We start from the raw sequence: 22,571 nt of genomic DNA on the forward strand, positions 1-22,571 counted from the left end.
GGAGGTTTACATTCCTTGTGACAGCAATAAAAGGTGGAGCTGTATCGCCCCCCCTGCAGCTGACTGAACTCATTACACAAAGTAGTGAGCTGAGCGCCCCCTACAGGATCCAGTGACACAGTGGGGGCGGGGCAGGGGTTTTGTGTCCAATCATATAACCTGGGCCTGTGTCCGCTACGATTTGTATTTCCTGGAGGCCATCGAGGGTCACTTGTCCATGTGTATGGTCCTTCTCCCGATAGCGTCACATAACTGAGGCATGCTGGGAGAAGGAGGGGTGTCCAGACCTTCTGCAGGCGGTCCTATAGCCCCCAAGGGGAAGGGTTTTTGGGCCCCTCAATAGACGTCATAAGAGGATTTCCCATGGAGAGACCCCTCAGAGCACGTTATATTCCCCCCAGGATTCTCGCGGTTCACCCTGGGTCAGGGTCAGGCGGTGTCAGAGTGCGCTGAGTGATGACATCACTACCCCCAGTGACAGTCCTCAGCCATCTCATATGGTGAGGTCACATGATACAATAGCGGGAAAAAGGGAGGGAGTGCAGGGGAGGAGCATAGCCTGCCAAGAGGGGGGGGGGGGTCAGGAGATGCTGCCACTTTTAGCCGCTTCAAGTCCCCAGAACAGCAGCCAACAGATTGGGAGAGGGAGGAGTCAGACTTGGGGCCAATCGGGTGTCCCGCACTCACGTGCTAACAGGAGAGAGCAGGAATCTGTCCTCATCATTCTGCTCCTCCCACTTCACTGTTCAATCACAAGTTGGGGGAGGAGAAGTGACCTAGCTGTGTAAATCTCAGGATTGGATGGACCCCCCCACCCCTCCCCCGCCCATATATGGTCCTCATCGGTCTGCTCTGATTTGTCGCCTAATATTGCAATGATGGAGGGGGGAGGGGAGAACTGCCAGCCGGGGGAAGATCTCCCTCCACTTCCTGTCCTGACTTTGCACAAATGGTGTCACTGGATCAGGAAGTGAGCAGAATCTCCTTCCAGGGGCTCTCAATCATCCATGTATTCTCACCGCTGACAGGGCGGGGCCACTGGCAGCCATGTTGGAGAAGAGGCGGCACCCTCTTATTATGGAGTCAATAATAAGCCGACACAAAACTCTGAATAAATAGTCTGTATTGTGGGCGGAGTGAACAGTAAAAAAAAAGAGAAAAAAAAAATTAGAGGAAGGGCCCCTGGTGGCTCCGGGGCCCACAAAGTCCAGAATTTGCCTTATTGCACTTTTTTTTATTGCCGGTTGGCTGGTCCCGGGTCAGGCATTGTAGAAGGCACATATGTGGTCTGAACAGCGGGCTGGTCTGGCCCCCGGACCCCACACTTGGAATACTCGGGCCCCAGAGGAGGGTCCCTAGCAGCTCAGAATCTCACAGCTTGTGTCCCTCATGACTTGTCCGCCTGTAGACTCTGCAGAGCCGATTTACTGATTGTCCCGTAGGCCTGGGAGTAGCTCTGGAGGGACGCCTTGGGGTCACCCGCCGCCCCAACATTGGCCGTCCCCTGGAACATCTTCCGGCTGAACTTCTGAGCCGAGCGAACCTCGCGGGTCTGGGGGGCCGGTGTGCGCGGGTTCTGTGGAGGAGAACGGAGTCTGGTCACCATGTCCTGCCCTGGACAGCTACCTCAAGGTGCACCTCCCCCGAAGTGTCCTACCCTGGACACCTACCTCAAGGTGCACCTCCCCCGAAGTGTCCTACCCTGGACACCTACCTCAAGGTGCACCTCCCCCGAAGTGTCCTACCCTGGACACCTACCTCAAGGTGCACCTCCCCCGAAGTGTCCTACCCTGGACACCTACCTCAAGGCATACCTCCCCCGCACACCCACCTCAACTTGTCCCTCCCCCGCACACCCACCTCACCACATCCCTCCCCCGCACACCTACCTTGCCATATCCCACTATGCACACCTACCTCAACGTATCCCTCCTCCGCATACCCACCTCACACCACATCCCTGCTCCGCACACCTACCCCCAACGTGTCCTGCCCTGGACACCTACCTCAAGGCATACCTCCCCCGCACACCAACCTCAATTTGTCCCTCCCCCGCACACCCACCTCACCACATCCCTCCCCCGCACACCTACCTTGCCATATCCCACTATGCACACCTACCCCCAACGTGTCCTGCCCTGGACACCTACCTCAAGGCATACCTCACCCGCACACCCACCTCAATTTGTCCTTCCCCCGCACACCCACCTCACCACATCCCTCCCCTCGCACACCTACCTTGCCATATCCCACTATGCACACCTTCCTCAAAGTATACCTCCCCCACACACCTACCTCAAGGTATCCCTCCCCTGCACACCCACCTCAACTTATCCCTCCTTCACACACCTACCCTTGCCATATCCCACTATGCACACCCACCTCAAGGTATACTTCCCCACTTACCTACCCCACCAGATCCCTCCCCCACACACCTACCACAAAGTATACCTCCCTCCTACACCTATCTACAATCGCCAACCTCACCATATACTGCCCTGAACACCGACCTACAACCACCAATCTCACACTGTGCTCCATCATATCCTCCCCCACACACCTACCTCCAATCACTGACCCCACACACTGCTCCCCCTCCTCCAATCACAAACCTCTGACCTGCTTGACTTTTATGTGGCTTTCAAGAAAACCATTTCTGAGAGAGCCGGAGGCCACCATTCCTTCTCATTCTGCAATGCTGGTTTCCCGGCTGTCATATGCAGTGCTGAATGCGGGGGATGAACTTGGGACTTATTCCAGCTTACTGAACCCAAGAGGGTGGAAGAGGGCGGGTAGGGGAGGACAGGCAAGGGCGCGCGGCAGTGGAGGAGGAGGGTGGAGGAAGAGGGTGGAAGAGGGCGGGCGAGGGCGGAGGAAGAGGGCGGGCGGAGGAGGAGGGCAGGTGAGGGCAGAAGAGGGCGGGCGAGGGTGGAAGAGGAGGGCAGGCAAGGGCGGAGGAGGGCGGGCAAGGGTGGAGGAGGGTGGGCAAGGGCAGTGGAGGAGGAGGAGGGCGAGGGAGGAAGGTGGGAGGAGGAGGGCGAGGGAGGAAGGTGGAGGGAGGAAGGTGGGTGGAGGAGGGCGGGCGAGGGCGGGAGGAGGAGGGCGGGTGGGGGCAGTGCAGAAGAGAGGGGGAGGGGGGGGAGGAGGGACCGAGAGAGGGGGCGAGAGAGGGGGAGGAGGAGGATAGCGGTCAGAGGAGGAGGAGGGGGCGAGGGAGGAGGGGGCGAGGGAGGAGGAGGGGGGGGGAGGGGGCGAGGGAGGAGGAGGGGGGGGGAGGGGGCGAGGGAGGAGGAGGGGGGGGAGGGGGCGAGGGAGGAGGAGGGGGGGGAGGGGGCGAGGGAGGAGGAGGGGGGTGGAGGGTTCGAGGGAGGAGGAGGGGGCGAGAGAGGGGGAGGAGGAGGATAGCGGTCAGAGGAGGAGGAGGGGGTGGAGGGTTCGAGGGAGGAGGAGGGGGGTGGAGGGTTCGAGGGAGGAGGAGGGGGCGAGAGAGGGGGAGGAGGAGGATAGCGGTCAGAGGAGGAGGAGGGGGGGGGAGGGGGCGAGGGAGGAGGAGGGCGGGCGAGGGCAGCCCGGCCCCCAATGTGTGCGGTCTCATCTACAGACTTCTTTAGGTCCTGAAGCCAGACATTGTATCTCCACCAGCGGCGCAGGGAATCTCTCATTGCAGAATACTGCCCAGGCTGCTCCCAGGAACGGCCAACTCATTACCAACAATTCTCCAACATTTCCACCAGCAGAGCTCAGTAATGGCGGCCTCCTTCGTTCTCCTCCATCCTTCTACTCACCAGTCTGGCACTGACTGCAGCCACGCCCACTGCGCCGGGGGTTGTGGCCTCCTTCCGGATAAGCGGATTGTTGGGGGCGGCTGCCCGAGCCTGCTGGGTGAGAGAGAAGGAGCGCGTCCGGGTGACCGGGGCCGTTTTTCCTCGCGGCTCCGCTATTTTATTCACCTTCAGGAAAAAATGGAGAATCCAATGTTAGATAACCTGGAGGTGATCACATGACTTCCATACTGGTCATGTGATCCCACTCCTGTCCCATGATCCCATCTATACTGGTATACTCACCCCATGTGTCCCTCTACATGTCATGTGATTTCACTCCTGTCCCATAGTCCCACCCCCATCCACACTGGTATACCTACCCCATGTGTCCCTCTACAGGTCATGTGATCCCACTTCTGTCCCATAATCCGATCCATACTGGTATACTCACCCCATGTGTCCCAGGCTGGAAGGTGGCTACCTGCTCCTGGCTCAGCTGTCCCTTCTTACTCCTCCAATGAGCCGATCCTCCTAGACAGAGAAAAAGTTAAGATGTACAAAGGAGATTATTATTATTATTATACAGGATTTATGGCGCCAACAGTTTGCTCAGCACTTTACAATATAACGGGAGACAATACAGCAACAATACAAAAGGGAGGGCCTGATCCTGGGAGCTTACAATCTAGGAGGGAGGGGCTAGTGGTACAAAAGGTAATAACTGTGGGGGATGGACTGGTAGGAAGAGTAGAAGATTCCATTATTGATGAACAGGAACTTTGCCTGACCAAGTGGGCTTTCCCAGCAGGTGAAGGCGGAGACCTGTGATGAGATGCTGAATGTGGTACACGCGGGTTCCTCTTCCTCAGCCCAATGTCTATCTATGGACGAGGAGAAGACATTCGGTGGAATGAACGGACACTTTATCCCATAGATCTGGGAGAGAGCTCAGACCTGGATCTCCACAGTTTACTCCGCCTGTCAGTCTCAGCGAAGGTTACTGGTATCTCATCTGTCATATTTCACATCATCCATTGCAACAAGAGGGGTCTGCCTTCTCTCCCCTTCTATGTGTACCATCGCTGGAACCGTTCCTATGGACAGTAAGACCCAGCCAGAATATTATTGGCCTGCAAGTAGGAAACATCTACTCCAAGACCTCGGCCCATCCAGACAACCTCCTCTTTTCCCTGACAACTTCCTCTCACTTCTCTCCATAACCTCCTACATGAACTAAAAACATAAAGGACCCCTTTCATTCCTAAAAAGCAATTTTCAAAATCTGAGACAGTGGGAGTGGCAATTCCTTCACAGATCAAAACCAAACAATTTCAAATTTAAATGGACCTCTTTGGCTCTCAGATATTTAGGCCGTTCCATACCAGAGAATCCAGTTGAGAGGTTCTCTCTCGTCCTCCCCTCCTCCTCAAATAGTGAAAACCTTACTGCAGAAGTGGGACTCTAAATAGATCTTCAAAACCAAGGAAACAATCATCACCAAAATGACCATTTTACCAAAATTCTTGTCTCTCCTGTCTGCCTTATCCATTAAGATACCCACCGCATTTCCCAACCCAGCTAATGCAAAATTTGCCAAATTTATATGGGCTTCCAGGAAACCTAGACTCTGCCGAGACCTTCTCTATCAAAGCCAATGGAGGACAAGCTCTTACAGACCTACTGGAGGTACCAAATATCTTGCCATCTGACACAATTAATTGACTGGTGGAGACACGCAGAGCTCAAATGTTGGGTGGCTATAGAGAAGTCCTCCCACTCCTCCTCCGCCACTTATCACAGTGTCCCCCATCTATACCATTGACTTTGAAATCCCACCCTACAACAGGACCTTCTCTACAGCAATGCTCCCAGGCATTCCGGAAATCTGACTTTACTCTTTCCTCATAGAAAAGATCTGTACTAAATCTCACACTTTTCTTCCACTGGTCTCTGTCCCTCTATCCCCAATCTAACACACCCTTTCCAACTTCCTTCTAGAAAGATCTACAGCTTCAACACTACCTCATATCTTCACCAAAATTCAAAGTGTTTAGTAGACCGCTGTCCCCCTTAGAGGCCATGCGCGATGGACAGGGCGTCCCCCTTACGGGCCATGCGCGATGGACAGGGCGTCCCCCTTACGGGCCATGCGCGATGGACAGGGCGTCCCCCTTACGGGCCATGAGCGATGGACAGGGCGTCCCCCTTACGGGCCATGCGCGATGGACAGGGCGTCCCCCTTACGGGCCATGCGCGATGGACAGGGCGTCCCCCTTACGGGCCATGCGCGATGGACAGGGCGTCCCCCTTACGGGCCATGCGCGATGGACAGGGCGTCCCCCTTACGGGCCATGCGCGATGGACAGGGCGTCCCCCTTACGGGCCATGCGCGATGGACAGGGCGTCCCCCTTACGGGCCATGCGCGATGGACAGGGCGTCCCCCTTACTGGCCATGCGCGATGGACAGGGCGTCCCCCTTACTGGCCATGCGCGATGGACAGGGCGTCCCCCTTACTGGCCATGCGCGATGGACAGGGCGTCCCCCTTACTGGCCATGCGCGATGGACAGGGCGTCCCCCTTACTGGCCATGCGCGATGGACAGGGCGTCCCCCTTACTGGCCATGCGCGATGGACAGGGCGTCCCCCTTACTGGCCATGCGCGATGGACAGGGCGTCCCCCTTACTGGCCATGCGCGATGGACAGGGCGTCCCCCTTACTGGCCATGCGCGATGGACAGGGCGTCCCCCTTACTGGCCATGCGCGATGGACAGGGCGTCCCCCTTACTGGCCATGCGCGATGGACAGGGCGTCCCCCTTACAGGCATGCGCGATGGACAGGGCGTCCCCCTTTGACACTCCCTCACCACCATCCATTATCTCATAGAACAGCCCAAAAGACAACTTTTAAAGCTCTGTTCCCATCCCAATGGGAAAAATACTTGCAACTAAACTTCTCTTCTACTCAAATCCACCACCAGATACCACATCTTTCCGGAAAGTCTTCAATCAACACCAAGCCCAGGAGAACTATAACATCTATCCCGACGGTAGAGATCACAAGATATCGTCCATAAAAGTTACCCTGAAATTGCAGACACTTGTTGGAGATGTCAGAAACACCAGGGCAAGCTCGTACATATGTTTGTTCCTGTACAGTCAGAAAACCTTCTAGACCAATGTTAGGGAACAAGCAAAAAAATTCACTGACATCCTGACGACGATTCTGCCTTCATCCTCCTACATTCAAGAAAAGAAAAAAAAAAAAAACATCCTACACCTCCTACTGAATACAGCCAAATCCAACCCTTGCATTCCAGCCTGCTGGAGGAACACGTCCCACCTTCTATCCAACAGAGGATGAAATGTGACTCCTGGAAGACTTCAATTCTTCCTCCCTAAACAAAGAGGAAGGACACCCCGTCACTGGGATCTACTGGAAGGAATTCTTCTCCTCAGACGAGGGAACGGCACTACTTTTCAACAATCTCTACTATAAACGTCTGTTTTCGCCCTGGCCTGTGTGGGATCCCCCTCCCCTCTTTCACCACTCTCCACCCCAGTGCACAACCCTATAACTCCTTGAGAAGCTCCTCCCTCCCCTCTTGCACCAGTCTCCGCCCCAGCAGAGGCGGAGTGAGCAGGCACATCGAATACCGTACAGAAGAAGGCAACAAAACCGGCAAACTCGTGAATCACAGGGTTATCGTTCTCCCATAAGGGATTGGCCAAGGCCTTGTCCGAGAGCAGCGAGATTACGAAGCCCACCTTTGACCTCTCAGTAGGAAAAGCGTGGGGTATCAACTCAAAATATATGCCCACTTGGTTAAGGAAACCCCGACACCAACTCGGCTCACCCCCAAAGCGCTGTGGAAGGGGGGCTGAACCAGTCATACCTCTGGGCACCACAGGTGTGGCAGCAGATGCAGAAGTAGGCACAACAACCGGAGCAGCAGCGGGAGCGACCACAGGAGTGACAACCGGCCTAATAGCACCAGGAGCAAGGTGCGCTGTGCATGCAAGCAGCGTCTGCAACGCCTGAGCGAACTGATCCAACAAGTGATCCTGCTGATCAAGTCTGGCAACCAATATAGGGAGCGAGAGCGTACCTGCACCGTCAGGATTCATGGCATTCGTATAGTGTCAGGGAGCGAGGAGCCAGACACACAAGGAGGTGCAATTAAAGGTAGGTTTTTAATATAAAAACGAGACACAGTCTATGCAAGTCCAACAGCAACAGCGGATGACTGGGTAGGACAGTAGCCAGGAAGGATGGTCGCCAGAGCCGGGGTCAGAAGTCAGGAAGGATGGTCGCCAGAGCCGGGGTCAGAAGCCAGGAAGGATGGTCGCCAGAGCCGGGGTCAGAAGTCAGGAAGGATGGTCGCCAGAGCCGGGGTCAGAAGCCAGGAAGGATGGTCGCCAGAGCCGGTGTCAGGAGCCAGGAAGGATGGTCACCAGAGCCGGGGTCAGGAGCCAGGAAGGATGATCACCAGAGCCGGGGTCAGAAGCCAGGAAGGATGGTCGCCAGACCCGGGGTCAGAAGCCAGGAAGGATGGTCGCCAGACCCGGGGTCAGAAGCCAGGAAGGATGGTCGCCAGAGCCGGGGTCAGAAGCCAGGAAGGATGGTCGCCAGAGCCGGGGTCAGGAGCCAGGAAGGATGGTCGCCAGAGCCGGGGTCAGGAGCCAGGAAGGATGGTCGCCAGAGCCGGGGTCAGGAGCCAGGAAGGATGGTCGCCAGAGCCGGGGTCAGGAGCCAGGAAGGATGGTCGCCAGAGCCGGGGTCAGAAGCCAGGAAGGATGGTCGCCAGAGCCGGGGTCAGGAGCCAGGAAGGATGGTCGCCAGAGCCGGGGTCAGGAGCCAGGAAGGATGATCACCAGAGCCGGGGTCAGAAGCCAGGAAGGATGGTCGCCAGACCCGGGGTCAGAAGCCAGGAAGGATGGTCGCCAGACCCGGGGTCAGAAGCCAGGAAGGATGGTCACCAGAGCCGGGGTCAGAAGCCAGGAAGGATGGTCGCCAGAGCCGGGGTCAGAAGCCAGGAAGGATGGTCGCCAGAGCCGGGGTCAGAAGCCAGGAAGGATGGTCGCCAGAGCCGGGGTCAGAAGCCAGGAAGGATGGTCGCCAGAGCCGGGGTCAGAAGCCAGGAAGGATGGTCGCCAGAGCCGGGGTCAGAAGTCAGGAAGGATGATCGCCAGAGTTGAGGTCAGAAGCCAGGAAGGATGATCGCCAGAGCCGGGGTCAGAAGCCAGGAAGGATGATCACCAGAGCCGGGGTCAGAAGCCAGGAAGGTTGATCACCAGAGCCGGGGTCAGAAGCCAGGAAGGATGGTCGCCAGAGCCGGGGTCAGAAGCCAGGAAGGATGTTCGCCAGAGCCAAGGTCAGGAGCCAGGCAGGATGGTCACCAGAGCCGGGGTCAGAAGCCAGGAAGGATGATCGCCAGAGCCGGGGTCAGAAGCCAGGAAGGATGGTTGCCAGAGCCGGGGTCAGAAGCCAGGAAGGATGGTCGCCAAAGCCGGGGTCAGAAGCTAGGAAGCGATGATCGCCAGAGCCGGGGTCAGAAGCCAGGAAGGAGTCTTGCCAAAACAGAGTCCATATCCAGGAGAGCACTGAGACATTACCAGGAGCTTGCTGCAATTCAACAGACAGGACACGAATGCAAAGAGCAGCTGCAGACAGCAGGCTTAAATGTGATAAGCCACCACCTCCTGGGGGAGGAGCCGCAGAGGCTTGAAAGCATAAAGGAACCCACAATGCTTTGCAGAAACCTAAGATGGATGCCAGCACATGGAGCAGCACAAGCTCTGAAGAAAGGTAGGACCTTGACACGTCCCTTCCGTCTATTTCTGGTTTCTTCCCAAAGTCTCGAGAAGGACAAGGAGAAGATGGAAGGTGGACAAGGAGAAGATGGAAGGTGCACAAGGAGAAGATGGAAGGTGCACAAGGAGAAGATGGAAGGTGGACAAGGAGAAGATGGAAGGTGCACAAGGAGAAGATGGAAGGTGCACAAGGAGAAGATGGAAGGTGGACAAGGAGAAGATGGAAGGTGCACAAGGAGAAGATGGAAGGTGGACAAGGAGAAGATGGAAGGTGGACAAGGAGAAGATGGAAGGTGGACAAGGAGAACATGGAAGGTGGACAAGGAGAACATGGAAGGTGGACAAGGAGAAGATGGAAGGTGGACAAGGAGAAGATGGAAGGTGGACAAGGAGAACATGGAAGGTGGACAAGGAGAACATGGAAGGTGCACAAGGAGAACATGGAAGGTGCACAAGGAGAACATGGAAGGTGCACAAGGAGAAGATGGGAGGTGCACAAGGAGAACATGGAAGGTGCACACGGTCAGCCAGCCATGACAATAATGGTGACTTTTCTTTAAACTTCTGCCTGATATTTCTACGTTTTATCTTTCATGGAACTGTTCATGATACACTTTACATTGTTATTTGAAGCCGTTGTGTGATAGAATAAAATCACACTTCATTTTTTTATTTCAACGGCTCTTTCATTCATAATCGCCTCAAGACACTAAAGGAAGTATTATACGTGTCTAAAATCCAACAGTACCGTCAAATCTTGGGTGAGAACCTTCTTCCCTCAGCCAGGGCATTGATAATGGGTGGTGGATGGGTGTTCCAGCATGACAATGACCCAAAACACACGGCCAAGGCAACAAAGGAGCGGCTCAAGAAGAAGCACATTAAGGTCCTGGAGTGGCCTAGCCAGTCTCCACACCTTCATTTGATTGGCAACTCGAACTTTCAGCTCCCTCCACAGATTTTCAAACGTCAGCCACCAAACCTTAATGACTTGGAGAGGATCTGCCAAGAGGAGTGGGCCAAAATCCCTCCTGAGATGTGTGCGAACTTGGGGGCCAACTCCAGGAAACGTCTGACCTCTGTGATGGCCAACAAGGGATTGGCCACCAAGTACTAAGTCATGTTTTGTGAAGGGGATCCAATCCTTCTTTCCCTCATGAACATGCAGATCAGTCATCATTTGTTAGACGCATTTCTGCTGAATTTGTTGTTGTATTCTGTCTCTCAGTGTTACACCGAACATTCCATTGTTAGACCGATCATTTCTGTGTGAGGGGCGAACATTCCATTGTTAGACCAATCATTTCTGTGTGAGGGGCGAACATTCCATTGTTAGACCGATCATTTCTGTGTGAGGGGCGAACATTCCATTGTTAGACCGATCATTTCTGTGTGAGGGGCGAACATTCCATTGTTAGACCGATCATTTCTGTGTGAGGGGCGAACATTCCATTGTTAGACCGATCGTTTCTGTGTGAGGGGCGAACATTCAGCATCGGGGGGGGCAAATACACATTTCCTGCACTGTACACCCCCCCCCCGTATACACCGGACCCTTTCGGCCCATATACAGGAGACACACCCTATATACAGACTCTATACATACCTGGGACGGTGCTGTGAGTTATGGGGTTATATACAGGGGATGTTGGTTTGGGCCCCGGATGACCCGCCCCGGGCCCCTGTGTACAGCTGTCAGCAGGCAGGGATTTGGAGAGGGGGTCAGTAGGTGGGGTCTGCCCACAGTTCTCCAGGACGGCCCCTGAGGTGGGAGGCTCCGCATCTTTCTTCACTCTGGACTCCTGGGAAGGTCTGGGGTCGGCGCTTTCCTTTTCCCGTTTCTGTCGGCGAGCGTTCACCTTCCTCTCCAGGATCATCTGCAGAGAGCAGAGAATCTGTCAGATATGATGGGGGAGGGGACAAGGAAGACTCCGCCTCTGACCGGAGCTCCTCCCAATGTTTTACCAACAGAAGACATCCTCAGCCAAGCGCCACCATCTGTCCGGATTATAAAACTGCATTACCGACACCGTCCTACCGCTCCCTCCAAACAAAGGTATGACTCTGCGTGGCTGTACAGGGGGAGGAGCTACAAGGACACGTGGCTGTACAGGGGGAGGAGCTACAAAGACACGTGGCTGTACAGGGGGAGGAGCTACAAGGAGACGTGGCTGTACAGGGGGAGGAGCTACAAGGACACGTGGCTGTACAGGGGGAGGAGCTACAAGGACACGTGGCTGTACAGGGGGAGGAGCTACAAGGACACGTGGCTGTACAGGGGGAGGAGCTACAAGGACACGTGGCTGTACAGGGGGAGGAGCTACAAGGACACGTGGCTGTACAGGGGGAGGAGCTACAAGGACACGTGGCTGTACAGGGGGAGGAGCTACAAGGACACGTGGCTGTACAGGGGGAGGAGCTACAAGGACACGTGGCTGTACAGGGGGAGGAGCTACAAGGACACGTGGCTGTACAGGGGGAGGAGCTACAAGGACACGTGGCTGTACAGGGGGAGGAGCTACAAGGACACGTGGCTGTACAGGGGGAGGAGCTACAAGGACACGTGGCTGCACAGGGGACACGTGGCTGTAAAGGGGGAGGAGCTACAAGGACACGTGGCTGTACAGGGGGAGGAGCTACAAAGACACGTGGCTGTACAGGGGGAGGAGCTACAAGGACACGTGGCTGTACAGGGGGAGGAGCTACAAGGACACGTGGATGTACAGGGCGAGGAGCTGCAAGGACACGTGGCTGTACAGGGGGAGGAGCTACAAGGACACGTGGCTGTACAGGGGGAGGAGCTGCAAGGACACGTGGCTATACAGGGGAAGGAAGGGATGACACACGACACGTGGCTGTACAGGTGGAGGGAGGGACGACACATGGCTGTACAGGGGGAGGGAGGGACAGCACCGGACACGTAGCTGTACAGGGGGAGGGACTACACCGGACACGTGGTTGTACAGGGGGAGGGAGTACACCAGACACGTAGCTGTACAGGGGGAGGGAGGGACTACACTGGACACCTGGCTGTACAGGGGGAGGGAGTACACCGGACACGTAGCTGTACAGGGGGAGGGACTACACCGGACACGTAGCTGTACAAGGGGAGGGACTACACCGGACACGTAGCTGTACAAGGGGAGGGACTACACCGGACACCTGGCTGTACAAGGGGAGGGACTACACCGGACACCTGGCTGTACAAGGGGAGGGACTACACCGGACACGTAGCTGTACAGGGGGAGGGAGGGACTACACTGGACACCTGGCTGTACAGGGGGAGGGACTACACTGGACACGTAGCTGTACAGGGGGAGGGACTACACCGGACACGTAGCTGTACAGGGGGAGGGACTACACCGGACACGTAGCTGTACAGGGGGAGGGACTACACCGGACACGTAGCTGTACAGGGGGAGGGACTACACCGGACACGTAGCTGTACAGGGGGAGGGACTACACCGGACACGTAGCTGTACAGGGGGAGGGACTACACCGGACACGTGGCTGTACAGGGGCAGGGGACTACACCGGACACGTGACATTACAGGGGGAGGAAGTACACCGAACACGTAGCTGTACAGGGGGAGGGGACTACACCGGACACGTGGCATTACAGGGGGAGGAAGTACACCGGACACGTAGCTGTACAGGGGGAGGGACTACACCGGACACGTGGCATTACAGGGGGAGGAAGTACACCGGACACGTAGCTGTACAGGGGGAGGGACTACACCGGACATGTGGCATTACAGGGGGAGGAAGTACACCGGACACGTAGCTGTACAGGGGGAGGGGACTACACCGGACACATGGCATTACAGGGGGAGGAAGTACACCGGACACGTAGCTGTACAGGGGGAGGGGACTACACCGGACACGTAGCTGTACAGGGGGAGGGGACTACACCGGACACGTAGCTGTACAGGGGGAGGAAGTACACCGGACACGTAGCTGTACAGGGGGAGGGGACTACACCGGACACATGGCATTACAGGGGGAGGAAGTACACCGGACACGTAGCTGTACAGGGGGAGGGACTACACCGGACACGTGGCATTACAGGGGGAGGAAGTACACCGGACACGTAGCTGTATAGGGGGAGGGACTACACCGGACACGTAGCTGTACAGGGGGAGGGGACTACACCGGACACGTGGCATTACAGGGGGTAACGTACATGTGACATAAATGTACAGATTTGAGTAGATTAGATGTAGTTTCAGTCAATGATGCACTGAGTGAGCTTCAGGACACGGGTTACATGACTAAGCCATGCAGTAATGTACTAAGCAGATCCCACCGCTGCCACCAATCTGTCACGACCAACCTGTCACGTGTCCCCCACATGCCACGCCCACAGCGACAAACTAACGGAGGCGCACGTGACTTGGGGTACGAGGGAATAAAGGGGACTGAACTCTGAATATATAAAACCGTATACAAGACCAGCCGTGATATCCTTCCACAGCTGCACTACCTCTGCTCACCACCAGGGAGACTCCAATCCAGCTGGTCGACCACACACTGGCAGATACTAATCTTACATACAATCTGGTGCACACTAAGGGTTGAGGAGCTGCTTAGTAATCACACCCTTCCAGGATTCCTCCAGCTACCTACAGCTTGTACCCCGGTGTTATCACCCTTCCACTGTCCACCCCCCCCCACACCAGACACACCACAAACGGTAGCCTGCCACCACCCAACAGTTTATCTGCAGAACGGTCTGTTGGGACACCCCCCACACAGATCTCCTTCTGGCCGATATGTTACCTTTTACAATCTGCATATAATCTGCCCACACACAGTGCAATTGCATACAGATTGGCAATGAGCTTGACTGAGCGTATAAAGGCACTAAAATACGATACAATCTAATCTCTGCAATCCAATCTCTCCAATCCAATCTCTCCGGAGATATGAGCCCGAGCTTAAATACACAGAAGTCACTAATTAATTTTAATATCCCGAAAGTGGGCGGAGCATAAAATATGTACAAAATATAAAAAGTTACAGAAATACAAGAAGACACACAAATGACTTCACTATAAAATAAAAGGGAATAAAAGACAGAATAAAACGTTTACCGAGATTTATCCTGCGACTGGAGCAAGTCAGAGAATCAGCCATCCGTCAGTCAAATCAAACCGGCTCCATACGAATCACAAATGTCCCAATGTCCGGGTACTCCATTTACGGGGATATGGACGTAGGCGGGACATTAGTCTTCAGCCAACTGACCCTGGGGGGTGTTCCTGTACCCGCCCACAGGATGTTCTGGGTGTTGACCTGCCCAAGTTCAATCGGGCCAAGACCGGCTTGAATCACCAAGTTGGGGATTGGATTTCCGACACCAGCGCATCGGTCCGATCGTGACAGTACAAAACACCATCCGACTGTCGCCATCCAGCACCACCTAACCATTCCCTGCATTTTCCTGGCCTTCTACCTAAGCCACAAATATGGTTTTAGGTGTCGGTGTGACCCACAGAGTGCCCTACAAGAAGGGAGTATTCTCATCTCTCTGCAACTACTATTTTAGCCTTTATGAGGGATGGAACATTCCCCTTTGATGTATGGAGACACTTTTAGCTCCCCAGATTGGAGACCCCCTGCTGTCATGAAGCCGAAATGTCTCCAGCCATTTCCTTTAAGCCGGTTTCACCAGAAGGTGACAAAACCTTATTAGTACGTAGGTGTCACATCCAGGAAGCCGGGCTTTTCAGCTGCTAATTGATGCCTCTGTGTCTGAGCACCAATGACAAGGACTGAAACTACATCTTATCTACTCAAATCTGTACATTCATGTCACATGTACGTTACACAGGGGGAGGGACTACACCAGACATATGATGACATCACTCACCTCGTACAGTTTGTTCCGATATTCGGCTACAGACAGTTGTATGTCGTCATCGACAGGCAGGATGACGTCATAGTCTAAGGCGGGCTCTCGGGCTGGAGAGTGAAATCTGCGGACAGACATGAGGGAGGTGATGATGGAGGTCAGGCGGAGCTCTGAGGACCAACCACGGGGAGCACTTACCTGCGCACATACGGGTGATCCAGAGCGCCCTCCGCTGTCAGCCTCTTCTCCGGATTAAAGAGCAGAAGTCTGTGCAGCAGATCCACCGCCTCAGGAGGACACGCTGGGGGGAGGAGCTCCGCCAGGGACACCTTCTGCCTGGAAACAGGAGCACGGCGTACAATTACCGCCATATTCCATACGATGTACCCCAAATATACAGTGTGCTCCCCTCACCCCGATATACAGTGTGCTCCCCTCACCCCGATATACAGTGTGCCCCCCTCACCCCGATATACAGTGTGCCCCCCTCACCCCGATATACAGTGTGCCCCCCTCACCCCGATATACAGTGTGCTCCCCTCACCCCGATATACAGTGTGCTCCCCTCACCCCGATATACAGTGTGCTTCCCTCACCCCAATATACAGTGTGCTCCCCTCACCCCAATATACAGTGTGCTTCCCTTACCCCAATATACAGTGTGCTCCCCTCACCCCAATATACAGTGTGCTTCCCTCACCCCAATATACAGTGTGCTTCCCTCACCCCGATATACAGTGTGCCTCCCTCACCCCGATATACAGTGTGCCCCCCTCACCCCAATGTCTGTACCCCCATACAGTGTACCGTGTGCTCCCCTCACCCCCAGTGTGCTCCCCTCACCCCAATATACAGCGTGCTCCCCTCACCCCGATATACAGTGTGCTCCCCTCACCCCGATATACAGTGTGCTCCCCTCACCCCAATATACAGTGTGCTCCCCTCACCCCGTACCCCCATACTGTGTACCGTGTGCTCCCCTCACCCCAATGTCTGTAACCCCATACAGTGTACCGTGTGACCCCCTCACCCCAATGTCTACACCCCCATACAATGTACCGTGTACTCCCCTCACCCCAATGTCTGTACCCCCATACAGTGTACCGTGTGCTCCCCTCACCCCAATGTCTGTACCCCCATACAGTGTACCGTGTGTTCCCCTCACCCCAATGTCTGTAACCCCATACAGTATACCGTGTGACCCCCTCACCCCAAAGTCTGCACCCCCATACAATGTACAGTGTGCTCCCCTCACCCCAATGTCTGTACCCCCATACAGTGTACAGTGTGCTCCCCTCACCCCAATGTCTGCACCCCCATACAATGTACAGTGTGATCCCCTCACCCCAATGTCTGCACCCCCATACAATGTACCATGTACTCCCCTCACCCCAATGTCTGTACCCCCATATAGTGTACAGTGTGATCCCCTCACCCCAATGTCTGCACCCCCATACAATGTACCATGTGCTCCCCTCACCCCAATGTCTGTACCCCCATACAGTGCACCGTGTGCTCCCCTCACCCCAATGTCTGTACCCCCATACAATGTACAGTGTGCTCCCCTCACCCCAATGTCTTCACCCCCATACAATGTACAGTGTGACCCCCTCACCCCAATGTCTGTACCCCCATACAATGTACAGTGTGCTCCATTCACCCCAATGTCTGCACCCCCATATAATGTACAGTGTGACCCCCTCACCCCAATGTCTGCACCCCCATACAATGTACCGTGTGCTCCCCTCACCCCAATGTCTGCACCCCCATACAGTGTACCGTGTGACCCCCTCACCCCAATGTCTGCACCCCCATACAATGTACAGTGTGACCCCCTCACCCCAATGTCTGCACCCCCATACAATGTACAGTGTGACCCCCTCACCCCAATGTCTGCACCCCCATACAATGTACAGTGTGCTCCATTCACCCCAATGTCTGTACCTCCATACAATGTACTGTGTGCTCCCCTCACCCACCCCAATGTCTGTACCCCCATACAATGTACAGTGTGACCCCCTCACCCCAATGTCTGTACCCCCATACAGTGTACTGTGTGCTCCATTCACCCCAATATCTGTACCCCCATACAATGTACAGTGTGATCCCCTCACCCCAATGTCTGTACCCCCATACAATGTACCGTGTGCTCCCCTCACCCCAATGTCTGCACCCCCATACAGTGTACCATGTGCTCCATTCACCCCAATGTCTGCACCCCCATACAATGTACAGTGTGCTCCATTCACCCCAATGTCTGCACCCCCATACAATGTACAGTGTGCTCCATTCACCCCAATGTCTGTACCCCCATACAATGTACTGTGTGCTCCCCTCACCCACCCCAATGTCTGTACCCCCATACAATGTACTGTGTGCTCCCCTCACCCACCCCAATGTCTGCACCCCCATACAATGTACAGTGTGCTCCCCTCACCCCAATATCTGTACCCCCATACAGTGTACCATGTGCTCCATTCACCCCAATATCTGTACTCCCCAATATCCAGTGTTCTGCATTCTCTGTACTCACCGTCCGTTCATCCTGCTGATCACAGAGGCACCATACTCCGACTTTATAGCCAGGATGTCTGCAGAGAAGACAAGGCCAGTCATTGGGGGGTTCTCGGTAAACAATCTGGGGGCCAAGGACAGACCGAATGGTGACACCACAAACTGGAAGTTCCAATCCTCTACTGCAGGAATTGGTGGAGACCCTTGGAGGTCCAGAATGGATGTAACATCTGTTTGGCTTGGGATCCGTAAACAGACCTCTCCCCTTCCGGTACGGGCCAGATGACCCCTTCCGGTACGGGCCAGATGACCCCTTCCGGTACGGGCCAGATTTCCCCTTCCGGTACGGGCCAGATGACCCCTTCCGGTACGGGCCAGATGACCCCTTCTGGTACGGGCCAGATGACCCCTTGAATCAGCGGTCTTTCCAGAAAACTGCCCCTTTTTCTGGCTGTAAAGAGACCCTTGACCACATAAAAGTGAGGAGGGAAGCAGCCAAATTTCCAGCTTGTATCTATTGGACACCACATTCTGTGGACCCATCGTTTGATTTGTGAGTCTAGAGGGCCACAAAGACCAATAAATGTCTCTGAACCCGAGAGTGGGGGTGACGTCACTGGGAAGAGGACCTGTCCCTGAGCCTTTGGGGGTCCAGTTCTTATGGAACTGGGTGGTAGGCTTCTGCTTGGAGGTAGAGGTCTGCCATTTATGAAAGGACCGATTCCTGGCCGCTGAAGGCTGTATTAGTATCAGACTGGTGTCTGCCAAGCACGTCACTCCTCCATAAGTGTCCCCAATACCTGCAGAGGAAGTGCTGGCTGCACGGTGTCACCCAGCAGAACCCAGAATGACGCCAGCACATGTCCAGATACGCCCTATGATGTCATCATGGCCTGGCTCCACCTATTCTGAACATTGCTATGGCTGTACAAGGCTCCATGCTGTAGTACAGCAGAACCCAGCCCCCAGCAGAAAAAACACAGGGTGTTGTCACATCTTATGGGATTCCACAGAGGAACGTTCCAGGCCACAGGGCCAGTAGGACCAACCTTCACCCCTCACGTATCAGTCCACAGGGCCAGTAGGACCAACCTTCACCCCTCACCTATCAGGCCATAGAGCCAGTAGGACCAACCTTCACCCCTCACGTATCAGGCCACAGGGCCAGTAGGACCAACCTTCACCCCTCACGTATCAGGCCACAGGGCCAGTAGGACCAACCTTCACCCCTCACGTTCTAGGCCACAGGGCCACTAGGGCCAACCTTCACCCCTCACGTTCTAGGCCACAGGGCCAGTAGGACCAACCTTCACCCCTCACGTATCAGGCCACAGAGCCAGTAGGACCAACCTTCACCCCTCACGTATCAGGCCACAGGGCCAGTAGGACCAACCTTCACCCCTCACGTATCAGGCCACAGGGCCAGTAGGACCAACCTTCACCCCTCACGTATCAGGCCACAGGGCCAGTAGGACCAACCTTCACCCCTCACGTTCTAGGCCACAGGGCCACTAGGGCCAACCTTCACCCCTCACGTTCTAGGCCACAGGGCCACTAGGGCCAACCTTCACCCCTCACAGTGACTGTACTGCAAAGGTTGGACCTGTAAAGCACCCTGCCAACGAGGTCATGGGATACCCCTGAGATTGCTGCCCGCAGGCTATGCCTGCTCTTTCATAGCTGGGTCCAGGTAAAGCGTCTCCAAGTCCCAGAATCACAGGGAAACAATCCGGAAAATCTCATTCCAGCAAGGAAACAGGTAGTAAGAGCCGGGACCATCACCCACCGAGAGACATCCAATCCCCCATGGACACTGGGAGGGGTTATGTCTGACTTTTTTCTGGCCAATGTCCATTCACCTGAAGGTTGCAGCATAACCCAATCTACAGGAATTAGACGAGGCCCTGTGATAAAGAAAAGTGTGTGTGGGGGGGGGGGGGGGGGGGGCGGCTATAAAGCAGGACACCCAGATGTGTGGAAACCAGGAGCAACCACTCAAAGAGGAGGTATTGAAAATGCAGTTAATACCTGAACTCCGCCCATTACACCGCCACGACCCCTGGGCTCCATCCCTTACACTGCCACGACCCCTGGACTCCGCCCATTACACCGCCACGACCCCTGGACTCCGCCCATTGCACCGCCACGACCCGTGAGATATTTTCTTTTCATACCTTTACTATTTGCATTCTGTGACCAATGAATTCGGGGCATGGTAAAAATGGGGGTGTGACTTTGGGGGTGTGGTCATTTTGGGGGTGTGGTCATTTTGTCATCACATTTCATTTTGAAAAGCTTTTAACCTTACTCCACCCCCTACAGGTCCCACCTCTGTGCTGGGACTCACCTTCCTGGGAGGGCGGGGGGATGACACTCATGATGCGTTCAATCTGGTTGATGGTGGACGTCCCCGGGAACAACGGCTTCCCCAACAACATCTCCGCAAGAATACAACCCACACTCCACATGTCCACCCCCTTCGTGTACCTACAGAGGGCAGAGAATGAGATCAGGGACACTTACCTACCGCACCAGTCAATGACCCCCCCCCACCGCACCAGTCAATGATCCCCCTCCCCCGCACCATTCCCCCGACGGACCTCCTCGCCGCACCATTCCACAACCCCCCTCCCCACCGTACCATTTTCAGACCCACCGCACCAGTCCCCGACCCACCATCCCACCGCACCATCCCCCCAACCCACCTTCCCACAGCACCATTCCCCGACCCACCTCCCTACCATACCATCCGCCGACCCACCTACCCGCCGCACCATTTCCCGACTCATCTTCCCACAGCACCATTCCCCGACCCACCTACCCGCCGCACCATTCCCGACCCACCATCCCACAGCACCATTCCCCGACCCACCTACCCGCCGCACCATTCCCGACCCACCTTCCCACCGCACCATTCCCCCACCCACCTTCCCACCGCACCATTCCCCGACCCACCTCCCTACCGTAACATCCCGCCGACCCACCTACCCGCCGCACCATTTCCCGACTCACCTTCCCACAGCACCATTCCCCCACCGCACCATCCCCTGAACCCACCTCCCCACCGCACCATCCCCTGAACCCACCTCCCCACCGCACCATCCCCTGAACCCACCTCCCCACCGCACCATCCCCCTGAACCCACCTCCCCACCGCACCATCCCCTGAACCCACCTCCCCACCGCACCATCCCTGAACCACCTTCCCACCGCACCATCCCCTGAACCCACCTTCCCACCGCACCATCCCCTGAACCCACCTTCCCACCGCACCATCCCCTGAACCCACCTCCCCACCGCACCATCCCCTGAACCCACCTCCCCACCGCACCATCCCCTGAACCACCTTCCCACCGCACCATCCCCTGAACCACCTTCCCACCGCACCATCCCCTGAACCCACCTTCCCACCGCACCATCCCTGAACCCACCTTCCCACCGCACCATCCCCTGAACCCACCTTCCCACCGCACCATCCCCTGAACCCACCTTCCCACCGCACCATCCCCTGAACCCCCCTCCCCACCGCACCATTCCCCGACCCACCTTCCCACCGCACCATTCCCCGACCCACCTTCCCACCGCACCATCCCCTGAACCACCTTCCCACCGCACCATCCCCTGAACCCACCTCCCCACCGCACCATCCCCTGAACCCACCTCCCCACCGTACCATTCCCCGACCCACCTCCCCACCACACCATTTTCCAACATACCGATGAGATCCCAGCAAGATCTCTGGCGCTCGGTACCAGCGAGTTGCCACATATTCAGTAAGAGCCGGATTCCCAGAATCCTCCTGGATCTGATACAGAGATCGTGCCAGACCAAAGTCACACAACTTCACCAGACAGTCCGCATCCAGCAAGATATTAGACGGCTGAACATAGAAAGAGACAGTTAGAGCGGGAGGTTAGACCCCCTACAATGGCGGTCAATGGTGGTCTCTCAGCTTCTGGTTTCGGTAGGGGGTGATCAGATCTTCTGGTCTCAGTGAGGGGTGGGGGTTGGTCAGTGGTGGTCTCTCACCTTCTGGTCTCATTGGGGGGTGGTCAGATCTTCTGGTCTCAGTGGGGGTGAAGGTTGGTCAGTGGTGGTCTCTCACCTTCTGGTCTCAGTGGGGGTGGTCAGATCTTCTGGTCTCAGTGGGGGTGAAGGTTGGTCAGTGGTGGTCTCTCACCTTCTGGTCTCAGTGGGGGGTGGTCAGATCTTCTGGTCTCAGAGGGGGTGAAAGTTGGTCAGTGGTGGTCTCTCACCTGGTCTCATTGGGGGGTGGGTCAGTGGTGGTCTCTCACCTGGTCTCATTGGGGGGTGGGTCAGTGGTGGTCTCTCACCTGGTCTCATTGGGGGGTGGGTCAGTGGTGGTCTCTCACCTGGTCTCAGTGGGGGGTGGGTCAGTGGTGTTTTCTCACCTGGTCTCAGTGGGGGGTGGGTCAGTGGTGGTCTCTCACCTTCTGGTCTCAGTGGGGGGTGGTCAGATCGTCTGGTCTCAGTGGGGGGTGAAGGTTGGTCAGTGGTGGTCTCTCACCTGGTGTCAGTGGGGGGGTGGGTCAGTGGTGGTCTCTCACCTTCTGGTCTCGATGGATGACGTTCCCAGAATGAAGGAATTTGGTGGCTTTCAGCAGT

The 22,571-nt window shown here is 55.8% G+C and overlaps 1 protein-coding gene across 1 annotated transcript; it reads right to left on the reverse strand.

Moving 5' to 3' along the window:
• Positions 1-1,106: 1,106 nt before the first annotated feature.
• Positions 1,107-22,567, reverse strand: LOC149429847 (mitogen-activated protein kinase 15-like; the record flags this gene model as incomplete). The annotated part of the gene is made up of 10 exons (XM_089666406.1): positions 1,107-1,576; positions 3,786-3,950; positions 4,216-4,295; positions 11,185-11,455; positions 15,451-15,556; positions 15,631-15,768; positions 17,966-18,023; positions 20,294-20,433; positions 21,662-21,825; positions 22,514-22,567. Coding segments are annotated over 10 exons (1,365 nt in total), but the record flags the coding sequence as incomplete, so codon positions are not given.
• Between the last annotated feature and the right edge of the window lie 4 nt (positions 22,568-22,571).

Source organism: Staurois parvus, unplaced genomic scaffold (genome assembly GCF_062004578.1).
Source record: "Staurois parvus isolate SC_StPar_1 unplaced genomic scaffold, SC_StPar_1.0 ptg002691l, whole genome shotgun sequence".
Taxonomy (NCBI): Eukaryota; Metazoa; Chordata; class Amphibia; order Anura; family Ranidae; genus Staurois; species Staurois parvus.